This window comes from Sinocyclocheilus grahami, unplaced genomic scaffold, assembly GCF_001515645.1.
Source record: "Sinocyclocheilus grahami isolate Dianchi unplaced genomic scaffold, SAMN03320097.WGS_v1.1 scaffold249.1, whole genome shotgun sequence".
Taxonomy (NCBI): domain Eukaryota; kingdom Metazoa; phylum Chordata; class Actinopteri; order Cypriniformes; family Cyprinidae; genus Sinocyclocheilus; species Sinocyclocheilus grahami.
In genome coordinates, this window is record NW_015505428.1 from 304,764 (window position 1) to 317,231 (window position 12,468).

Sequence of the window (12,468 nt, forward strand, 5' to 3'; positions counted from 1 at the left end):
TCTGCAGTCTCAGCCCTTTGTTTGGGTATGCATCTTTTTTTGGATTGTGTCAGATTTTGTATAGTCAAACAAATCAAATAAATGAAAAAATGCTGTTTTTTTTGGACATTCCATTAATTCCTATGGCCGGGTCAAGATGAATGTAATACTTGTGTGTGTAATGCTTTGTTTATTGCACCCACATAGAATCCTCAAATCGACTCAAATATTGTTGTGTGTGCTCCATGCTCAAGTGTGATAAAAAATTTAATTCGTAAATTCCATGCTTTTCCAGTGGCGGGTCACTTTAGATACTTTTTTTATAGCACCCACTTAAACTGCTCGAATTCACTCAAATGTTTTTTCATGTATTCCCGGTTCAAGTGTGACAAATGTAACAAAGTCTCATACCATAAAGATCAACGCTCGATTTTTAAAAAATGTTTAAAAATGAGTTTTGGGTCAAAATGACCCGAGGGACGGATGAGGGTTTTATTCCCGTCTGGATCTGCGAAGTCTGTTTTTCTCACACAACCTCTGTAATAATTCCAGAGCAAATGTTTTTCGGCAAACTCTGAGAAATCTAATCCTGTCTAAATGCGAACGTCTGTGTTTGCTGACGATATTCCCAAAGCGTTTCCACAAAAGAAAAACCCGTTGTGATTATTGTTAATGAACCATTCAAAAAGACGAGGTGCCACAAGCCCTTCCCTAAATTAACTTTTAATGAATTAACACTTAGTGAATCAACTTCTGACTTATTTAATGAACTTCAAGATATCATTGCTTTTAGTGACGTCTTGCTCTTAAAAGCAAGTTTTGTGTACCAGGCCTCTTAAATAAATACATAAAGATAAAGTGTCTTTGCTGCGAAAAGGCTTGACAAAATACCATAGAAGACTTAACTGAGAAGCAAGCACAGTCTGTGAGATACACCAAGAGATCTCACATACTACCTAAAATAGGCTACTTAAAGATAAAGCATCATGGCCTTCCCAGATTAGCTAAGTGGATTGACTTTTATTTGAATCTGCCTTCTATAAAGCATAAGAGCTGTTTAAAAGACACGTACCGCTTCGTACAGAAGGTCCAGGATAGAGAGGGAGGTAAAGTGTTTTTCAGTGCATATAGAAAACCTTTACACTAATATAGAAACTGAGAGAGACTCGGTGGCAGTGAAGAAATGTTTCGAAAGGTATCCAGACAAAGATATGATATGAAAGACTGATTCTCACAAAAAAATGACTTTGAGTTCAATGGACGATACTATCTACAAACTAAGAGTACCACAACGGGTAAGAAATTCACACCAGCGTATGTGAATATATATATATATGGGAATCTCAAAAGCAGCCAAGGCATTGGGAATTCAAAGAGATTTTGAGTTCAATTCAAGGTCAATTGGGAAGTCAATATAGAATAGTGGCAGCTTTGAGGAGGGCAGAAATTGGAAATATATGCGTGTGCATAATAAGATGAGCGGTATGAAAAGATGGTGAGGAGTGGAGGAACAGGAGTCTACAGAATTACACAATTTATTCCTTTGAACAGGAGGAATTGTGTTTATTTAATCAGATGCCCACAATGTGGAATGAGATACACAGGTGAATATATAATGTGATATATAATGATAATATATAGTGCCGCATTTTGAGAGGCACAGGGGTCAGGAACATAATCCAGGACTGGACATCCCTGCTTTACATTTTAAAGCGAGGACCGCAAACCCTGGATTATTTGACAATGACCGGCAGGTGTGTTGAAGCAGTCTGAACATCCAGTGATGGTCATTCATGTGAATCACGCCGTCAGGGTTTGCCCATTTTCCCCCCAAAATCAAAACGTGGATTGTGAATGTGCCACTCATTATACATGATATAAGCTCTCTTCACACAGCTTTTTCTTATTTGAAAAAGTAACTCATACATTTAATTTTAAATGTAAAAGTAATGTTACTTTACTAGTTACTTGAAAAAAAGTAATCTGATTACATCGCCGTCAAAGACAGCGTATTGATTATCATGCCATCAACAATATAACTAACCTGTTTCTATAAATATTTCTGGAACATTTTCCAGCATTGATTGTTGAATAAAAAGCCCTTTAAATGCTTGTGACATTAACATTTAAGTAACATCTTCTTAAGCCAGGATGTTTCATTTCTCCTTTCTTATATGGTGGTGATTAAAAGTAAAGTGAAAAACTGTGTTTCTATCTTATTTTTTATAACAAATGATATATAGCAGCAGTCTTCAGCCTCTTTGAGTGAGGGCTACTTGTTTGATATATTCTCTCTCTCTCTCTCTCTCTCTCTCTCTCTCTCTCTCTCTCTGTCTCTCTCTCTCTGGTCTTCAGCCTCTTTGAGTGAGGGCTACTTGTTTGATATATTCTCTCTCTCACACTCTCTCTCTCTCTCTCTCTCTCTCTCTCTCTACAGCTGCGCATCACAGACATACAGTACAGTTTAATGCATATTAAAATAGAAAAATGTTATTTTACACCATAAAAATATTTCACAATATACATTTTTTTCCTGTATTTTTGATCAAATAAATGCATGCTTGGTGAGCAGAAGAGACTCCTGTAAAAACATTACAAATTGTTCTGATCCCAATCTTTTGACCGGCAGTGTGTATATATATATATATAGAGAGAGAGAGAGAGAGAGAGAGAGAGAGAGAGAGAGAGAGAGAGAGATTTCCTCTGAAGGAGGGGCTCTGCTGCTGTAATCTGAGGAGAGGCGTGACGTCAGCGGCGCGTCATCATCAGCTGCTGTAATCAGCCTACGCGCGCGCGGTGATTCCCAGCGTCTCTCTCTGCATCGCGTCCACTGTTCCTCCATCACGGCCAGGCGTTAGGACACAAACAGCTCGAGTCCGCTCGGAATCATGTCTGTCGCGGGACTGAAGAAGCAGTTCCACAAAGCCACTCAGGTAAGCCTGGACGCGGCGGTGAGGTCACGCGGGTTTGCTGCAGTGCTACAGCGCTCTGAATCCTAATGCGCATCCTCACGCGGAACACTGTGTTCTGCATTACCCACAGCCCAGCGCTCGCGCCAGCCACTGAATCAATGCATGCTCACTGCTTTTTCGTGAGGTGTTTATTAGCACCGATGAAATGAAAACGCGTGAACATTAATATTTAAGATGCCTAGATGAAAGTTGTTACATAATAGCTCCTATCCTTAAATTGACCTGGATGCCCTCTAAAGCAGTCTGATCCTGTGACACTTCAAATCCATGATGCTCTTAGCACCACTCGTGCTTTAGAGTCCAATAGCCTATTGGAATGCCATTTAGGTTTCTATTTAAATATTTTTCAATTATTGTAATATATATCTTTAAAATATATCAAGTCAGTGCATTGCATATTGGGCCTTACATTCTGTTTAGACTAAATCATAAAGGATTTTCATATGTGTGTATACTGTGTGTGTGTGTGTGTGTGTGTGTGTGTGTGTGTATATATATATGCTAATTTTATGTATTTATTTATTTCATATGAGAGCATAACACCAGATTTAATCGCTGGTTAAGCATGTCCTGGTGTCATCCAGGTCTTCATGTTATGTCCATCTAGTGTCCTTGCCTGAAGTGAACATTGAACACTGATGCTTTGTGCAGAAAAGATTTCGCAGGAATAATTGGTCGTTTTAAGGGTCATTTTGAAACCACTGCTCAGCATCCCTCTACTCAAACCTGTTCGTGATAACCTAAATCAGGTGTTTGATTCATTACGAACCCAAAAGGATCCAGGAACAAGTGCCTTTGCTGTGAATGAGACTGTGTGAGTTGTAAAGCTGGGCTTGCATCTCACTGCCTGACTTTAAACAACAGTCTGTGAGAGAGATTGTGATGAATGGTGGGCTCTGAGATCTCCAGCAGCCGCTGCTCTGGAGAACAGATGGTTCCTCACACACTGCTTCAGCTCACAGCGCTGCACTTCATACACAACCTTCATGCAGTCGTGACACCGTGTAGTGGCTGCTCTGTGAAATGCTGCTTTTCTCCCTTATTTACCTTCTCTCAGTTAAGTAGAGGCAGGTTTATCCTGTTTTGCCTGCAGTATTTATTCTTGGAAATTTGCTCATGTGGTGAATATTTGCCTATATGTGACCCTGGACCTCAAGGTCTTAAGTGTCAATATTTCTGAATAATTAAGCTTTCCATTGATGTATGGTTTGTTAGGATAGGACAATATTTGAAAATCTGGAATCTGAGGGTGCAAAAAAATCTAAATATTGAGAAAATCATCTTTAAAGTTGTTCAAATGAAGTTCTTAGCAATGCATATTACTAATCAAACATTAAGTTTTGATATATTTACGGTAGGAGATTTACTAAATATCTTCATGGAACATGATCTTTACTTAATATCCTAATGATTTTTGGCATAAAAGAGAAATGTATAATTGTGACCCATACAATGTATTGTTGGCTATTGCTACAAATATCCCCCAGCGACTCAACACTGCTTTTGTGCTGCAGGCTCACACACACACACACACACACACACACACACATATTAGATAGGCCTTGAGATGCAATAAGCTGTTTGTGCCCATGTAATTTGCAAGTGAAACACAAATAGTGGTTCATAACTGCTCAAGCTTTTTAACACTTGTTTTAGCACATCTCTTCTGTCTTGTGGGCCTTGAGATGCAATAAGCTGTTTGTGTAATGTGCCCATGTAATTTGCAAGTGAAACACAAATAGTGGTTCATAACTGCTCAAGCTTTTTAACACTTGTTTTAGCACATCTCTTCTGTCTTGTGCTTGTCATGCGTGGTAGTTACATAAAAGAGAGCTGAGATTTCACGGAAACTGTCTGCTCAACTTGTCATGTAGTTGTAACTAAATGCTCTGCTAATATGAAACCAGAACACAACAGAAAAATACAGAATAGAAATTTGCCTATGATGAAAAAAAAATAAGAACAGATTGACTGAATTAGGCCTATGATAACATTAAACAATACTACAATTCTGTGAAGTATTGCAGTTCGTCTGTTGGCAGCATTTGGCATATCTAATGAATGTGCATTCAAACTGTTCGTTCAGTTCAATCTCCGAGGTTAGGTCATTGATTAAGTAACACTGTCACGTGTATTCTGTTACTCCCCAGCACTGTGTACAGTATACAGTTATACAGATGTATTGTTTTGGAAATGTATGTTGCATGGTAAAATTAGTCTTTGGTTTGTTGTTTAAAATAGCTTGTAATACAAGTTGATGTATTGTACTTGGCAAGCCAGTGGCTTTAAAATGATCTTGGACGATGTATTTGTTGACTTTATCTTTGTGCAATCTGGGATCTTTTATTAAAACCCGAAGGATGAGAAATATACTCTCTTTTTTTTTCCTCTTATGAGTATTAAATATGGTTTATTCTTTTGGTGGATGCTATTGTGGTGGATTATACAGGTGCCGATTATGTTCGACATCATTGCTAAAAAAAAAAAAAATCTCTCAGTTTTCCTGATTTCTAACTATGATCAAGCAGAGCTGTGCCGTGTTTCTGAGCACCCCTGCATGGGCAGACATGAAGGCAGCAGGTTATACTGCTGGATAGAAGGGTTTTCTAGTGTTAAACATGAACGTGTATTCAGGACTTGATTTGCAGATTGGCAGAAAGTCCATGGGATGAGAAAGAAAGGTGTTGGACGTTACTGATGGCCTTGTGGATTGTTTTTAAAAGAGAATTGATCATTTGCTAGTTTGAAAGTGCTTTTATTCATAGCTATTTATATGAATAGATACTCTTGTTCATATGCATGTTTTTGTTGTTGTTGGTCCCTTATTGGATTTTATAAAAAATAATAATAATAAATTACAGCAACACCAAAAATAGTCCGAAATGGATTTTTATGAGCCGCCTTTGTGTTGATTATGTGGTAAATTTATGAATATTATATTTTTTTTCTTTGCAAAAACAACATTAATGTGAATAAATACATGCTCATGTTAAAAAGCCAACTCTGAGAGAAATTGCAGTTTTCTTGAGTCTGTCAAGCATTCGTGTAACTACTACACACTTCTGTTTGAGACTCTTCAGACCACTTTCTGAATGTATGCAATGCATCCATTATCAGAAGCACAACACAAACTGCTTGCATACCGTTTAATCACAGCCAAGAAGTTAATACTGCAGTTCTGGAAGAAAAGGAGGCTCCTACCGTCAAATTATGGCTTGGAGAGATGATTTCTACTTTACATAAGTTGGAATGAATTAGATGCTGTTAGAAGGGCAAATGTGAACAGTTTGACCAGATCTGGCACCCGTTTCTCTGTTGTCTTGATGGAAACCCTATGGACTAATGCATCATTTGTTAATGTAATGTTTTGATATTTCTTTCTCATACTTTACGATTTAATGCAAACAGGTCTGGTATGGAATGGTTTGTGATGTTTTTTTTTTCTCTCTCTCTTTTTTTCTAATTTTGATTGTATTCTTTGTACAGGTAAAAGAGACGAAAATGTAAGATTGCAAGTCCATCTTCAAAATCTTTGTCTTTCAATAACTTATTTGACAAAAAAAGACTCTTCAGACCAAACCATCAGCGAGAGCCGTAGAGCAGAACAAAGGTGTCTCTAGACTAATTCACGAAAGATTGGTGTTTCAGTCGACAGAAATACAGAAATAACATGTTTCTCAGGTCAGTCGGAGCACTCATGTGTGGACCGAACGTGCTTGGAAACATCGCCACGTTATTCTTTTATTGCAATAGGCTAGACGCAGCCATAATTAGTGATCCTTCATTTCTAATGGGCTTAATGGAGAAAGTGTGAATGGTGACATCATGTACAGGTTGTGTGACCTGCCCTCATGCTCAAAAACCATGAACGAATCCATGCATGCTAAAAGAAGATAAAATATGAAACCACATTAGATTCTCTTGAAATGAGGACAAACCAAACCCAGTTTGTGCTGACCACCATGTGCTTTGTGTATTTTTGACTGCCAAGAGCACCATCACAATTCCGAAACCATAACAGAAAGTATGTCATGTGAATAATTCTGCATATTACAGTGTTTGATGTTAAGTGTGTTTGTTTACTTGTGTATGATTAACATGTGGAACTGTTGCATTGCTGTTGATGTAAAATCTAAAGCTAAAGCACTACTTACTTAGACCGAATCATTCGATTTTTTTTCTAGAGTAAGCAAAGAAGAACATGTTCCAGACTTAGAAATAATAGCTTATAATGAATAGATGTCAGTACCAATGCATTTTAATAGCACTATGTGTACATGATTAGACCATTTAACACTCCGCTCACATTAAAGCCGTGTCACTTCAAGCACCCGCATATGCTTACAGTATTTTTTGGCAATATACCTACATGCCTAATATCTACATTAGACTCCGATTGGGTTCTTTAATGGATGCGCAGTTGTTTGGGTTTTGTCCAGTTGCAGGAGATTGTTTGTGGGTTAATGCAGTAACTGGGTAGAACATATGAAATACACTAACTAGTCTTCCAAATGAGAACATCACTAATCTCTAATGCCTGTGGTTTTCTCTTTCATGTCTTTGTAGATTTCAGGGGTAGTTCACCCAAAGATGCACACTCGGTCATCATTTACTCACCCTCAAGTTGTTCCAAACCTAGTTTGAGTTTCTTTCTTCTGTAGAACACAATAGAAGATATTTTGAAGAATGTTGGAAACCAAACAGTTGACGGTAGCCGTTGACTTCCATAGTCTGGGAAAGAAATACTGTGGAAGTCGATGGCTACCGTCAACTGTTCTACAGAAAAAAGAAACTCATACAGGTTCGGAGAAATTTAAAGGAGAGTAGATGATGACATAATTTTCGTTTTTGGGCGATCTGATCATTTAAACTCCCCTTTTCTATTAATAACAAACAAAATACAACATACTGACTCATGCCAGATTGGCCTGTGCTATATGTTGCTTTCCAAAACAGCATCTCATCATCATAGACTGCACTCAGACACTTCACGACTTTGAATAAGCCAATAGCCATTAAAGAGCACTGAATCGTGAGAGTGATTGTGTGTGTGTGCGTGTGAGCGCGTGTGTGTGTGTTTGTAAAAAAGCACAGCTATCCTATGTAAGGTTAAAAAACCCTGAAATGCACGTTCTGTTCTATTCTGTTCTGCTGGTCATGATTTAATAGTAGTCTGATGATTGTGTATGGCAGGGCAGGCTCATCCTGCTGTTATGTAAGAGCTGTGTGAGGCTTAAGAATTACATCACCATCACAGATTGACACAGGCACATGTCCTAGGTTATTTTATGAACGTTACGGTTCATCCAATACTGTATTCTTAGGATCTCACCATATATTGCATATCAAAGATGCGCTGTATCGCTGCGTTCAGTGCTCCTCCGTCTCCTCGGCATTGAGTCACATATGAACTTCTCTATATATACATACATCTTCTCTACAGGCTGTCCCCCGCTTTTAGCTCTCCTGAGTACAGTGTTCTGGAATTCTCCTTCTAATGTGCTTTTAAAATCCCATTTACTGCTTATGTTTTCTTAAAATCAGACTACTGTTTTGTTTGGTTTTTCTTTCTCAATCCATTCAACATCATTGTACTGTTATTTTTTACATTCAAAGCATTTCATGTTTGACGTTACATACTTTTTAAACCCTTGCTTGTTTTTTTGTTTCATGACATTTTAAAGGGTTTTGCGATACTAAAAAACTAATTCATTATTTATTATTATTACTATCCATTGGTCACACTTTAGTTTGGGGTTCAACTCTCACTATTAACTGTTAACTCTGACTTTTGCCTCAATAAACTCCTAATTTGATGCTTATTAATAGTTAGTAACATAGTTAAATTTAGGATTAAGGGATCTAAAATATACTCATGCAGAATTCTTCATTAATATGTGCTTTACAAATACTAATAAACCGCCAATATGGTAGTAATATGCATGCTATTACACAACTAGTTAATAGTGAGAATTGGTCCTTAAAAAAAGTGCTAGCTTTATTATTATTATTGAGCATATAAGAGCCATTCCTCCTCAGTTCAGGGGAAAAAGCACATGTCTCCTCTAGCCATCTTTATGCATGAGCTTTCTCAGCTGCTCTTAATTACACACACGCACCCACACACAATAATAGGAGCCCAAGGGATGTTCATCCCTCTCTGCCATGCTGACAATCACAAACCAAGGGAGGACATCCTCCCATAACCTCCTTCATTTGTCCATCTCTCGGTTCTATTTATAAGCGGTTAATCTTTGGCGGTTGTAATCCAGGAGGCCTGACTGCAGGGTGGGGAACTTTCTCTTCTCCGCGTGCTGTTGTCACATTGGGTTTCATGTGACTGCTGTCTACCTAGTCAGTAGCACAACACCTCGTTTCAGGTAACAGGGTTGAGCTGAAGCCGTTAGCAAGCCTTGATTGAATCCTTTGAGCTTATACATGTATATATGTAGATGTGCATCTTTCTATGAAACTCCACAAAAACACATGCAGACTTTTTGTTACTTCTTCTGTGGCATACCCATTATGCTCAGAAGTGCTATTCTAATGAGAAATAATCCACAGAACTGCTAGCTCGGAGACGGAACTGATCAAATGGGTCCTGGCATTACTTCTGTGATGTAGTTTGACCATGTGATCATGCTGGTTTCATCTGGCCCCCCGACTGAACCTGGTTTCTCCCGAGGTTTTTTTTTCTCCATTTCTGTCAGCGATGGGGTTTTGGTTCCTTTGGCTTGTTTAGTTGGGGACGCTTGACTGAGTGCACAGATTCTATTGGACGAGAGCTGAACTGAACGATGACATCACTGAATCACCAATGAACTGACTTTAGCTGAGAAATGACTGTTTGTTATTGTCTTCTTGCATTATTGACGCACTATTGTTCTGTTTAATACTGTAAAGCTGCTTTGACACCATCAGTATTGTATAAAGCGCTTTAGAAATAAAGGCGACTTGACGGGGTTTTATTGCTCTTTCCCTTGAGCCTCTGACTCGGTCGTTCCCCGTCACTGTTTACAGGTCTAAACATCAAGAATCATGTTTTCACAATGTAATACCTAGGCTTCACTCACTCCAAGTAGTAGTCAAGTATATACTACTAAGAATAAGCTTAAAACCTGTCCCTTCTGCACATCTGCAGCTGAATTAATGGGCTTTCAGTTCCATTCAGCACAGGGTTAGATGTGTCTGACTCTGAGCCGGTTTGGTGGAAAATAAAAGCCTCTATTTGTGTGCTTGCACATCATTTACAGGATTTATTGGCCGCATCTATTTCAAAGAAAACCAGAAGTCTGAACACCTTGTGACAGTAATTAATATCTTGATCAGAGTGCAAATATCGGTGTCATCTTTAATAATCGAGGTTATGGTCATTTCAAGACCTCAAAGAGTAATTTAACACTCCTGTGAGATTATTACTTTCTGCTATAGGAAATAGGATTATGCTCGTAGCCTCGTACAAAGCTAAGCTAATGATGACTTGAGAGATGTAGGCCAGTAATCATTTTAAATACGAGACTGGTTTGGTGCTGTCATCCATCTGTATCTTGATTTCTGTTCATTTCGTTTTAATGAAATGCCGTGGGTCATCAGAGATTAAACCCCTCGCTATATGCTTTCAGCTGAAAATGAGTTCATTCGTTCACTTATGAACTGCCAGATCTCACCGGGAAATTCATTGACGGGTTCAGCCAAACGAACGATATCATCTTTTATACTAAAGTGACGTTCATTGCTAAATCAATCTGATTTAAGTTGTTTGTAGTTGTGAACCGTTCATTTCATTGAATTGTAGGAAAGCGTTTTTGAGGTGTTTCTGATTGCATGATAATTGCATAAGATTTATTTTGTAATTAATATTGTTATGCTGTTGATGTCATTTTTATGCGAGCTGTTAGTGCCACTGTAAGCCAGTTAATGTAACTGTTAATCTACTGTATGTCCACATTTATCGCGAGCATTATATAGAAAGAAGATGCCTGAATGTGTAATGCTCTGGACTGAAGCACTGTTAGATGTAGATATGTGTTTTTACTACATTAGTCACATGTAGTGCCCCACACGTGATTTCGTTTTGCACTGTATTTATGGTAGGTTGTATTGGAAGCAGTGCATAGGCTACCACCTTCTTAGCGCTTGTCATAATGTTTTATTGCAGAGGTGGAGACTTGACATGAATATTGACTCCAAATTAGAGACTCGTGAGCAACACCACTTCTTTAGGTTCACAAGTAAATATTGTTCTGTTGAGTAAACACTAACAGAAACGAAAAGCTTGCCTTTAAAGATCAGCCTACAAAGCCTTCAAAGTTCAGTCCCTTCTGTGAATACTGTATAGACTGTGAATTATTCAGTTAGAAAGTGCATGATATTAAATATGAAAAGGATAATTTTTTAATTAAATCTTGATATGCTTGTTTTTAGCTGTATAAAAATAAAGTATGTTTACATGAAATTAATTGTCCTTTTACCAGAAAGGATTTGGGCTCATGTCTGTCTTTTGAAACGTTTGAGTTTCAAATTCAAATTACTATTTGATTCACTATTGAGTGCATGTGTCTTTCAGGGCCGATATCGATTATTACAGATCAAGTAGACCGATAACTGATATTTTGAACCGTTATATATGTCTGCTGTAAAGATAAATTAATGTCAAAATTAAAAATAACAAGGGCTCTGACAAAAACTTTCTTTAAATGCTTTTAAGTTATTTTATCGGCAAATTTTATCGGTTTTGAAAATTACCGATAACCATAAAAAAGCTTAATATCGGTTCCGATAATCGGTCGACCCCTAACTGTTACAAAACATAACTTTCTTTTTGCTCATGTATTTTGTATTGACCATTTCACCTATGCAGGGAGCTGTTTCTGAACTACATGCTTGCTTTTCTTTTTCCTCCAGGTGACTTGCATTGCATTCAGTGTATTTGATCATTTTCATGCATTCCCGGGGGATCGAACCCGTAACCTTGATGTTGCTAGCATTCTGCAAATACAGGAACGCTACAGAATTGTTTAAATTGTGATGAGCATTCAGTCACCCCAAACTAAGTCTTTGTGTTAACAAGCAATTACAAGTGTCTTTGAATTGTGATTTGTGTCCCAAGGTGTGTTCATGCCAAGGTTTCCCTACTAATAGAACAGTGTTTCCCAACCCTGCTCCTGGTGTACCCCCAACTCTACACATTTTGTATGCCTCCCTAATTCTAACTAGCAGAGACTCAAAAGCCTAAAATGGGTATGTCAGGTAAGGGAATCATCCAAAATGTGTGTAAGGATGCTCCAGAGGAAGGTTTGGGACCCACTGTATAAGACACCAGACTCCAATTAACTACAACTTTTACCTCAAACTCCTAATCACTATCAGACTATCAGAACATGTTATTTTATGGTTCACTGCTTATTTAAAGGGTAAAACCCAATGTGTCCAGGTGGAAGGTGTTGAGTCAGATCTTTTAGAGGTTGTCAAAGGAGTTCCACAAGGATCTGTGTTGGGACCATTATTATTCAGTATA

At 38.0% G+C, this 12,468-nt stretch overlaps 1 protein-coding gene across 1 annotated transcript in view; it reads left to right on the forward strand.

Annotated features, from left to right (window-relative positions):
• The first annotated feature begins 2,727 nt into the window (after positions 1-2,727).
• LOC107598242 (endophilin-A1-like) overlaps positions 2,728-12,468 on the forward strand; it is an 18,981-nt gene continuing 9,240 nt past the window's right edge. The window contains exon 1 of the mRNA XM_016289522.1: positions 2,728-2,912. Coding sequence (XP_016145008.1) covers positions 2,868-2,912 — 45 coding nt within the window. The 5' untranslated portion in view covers positions 2,728-2,867. The remainder of the gene's footprint in view (positions 2,913-12,468) is intronic.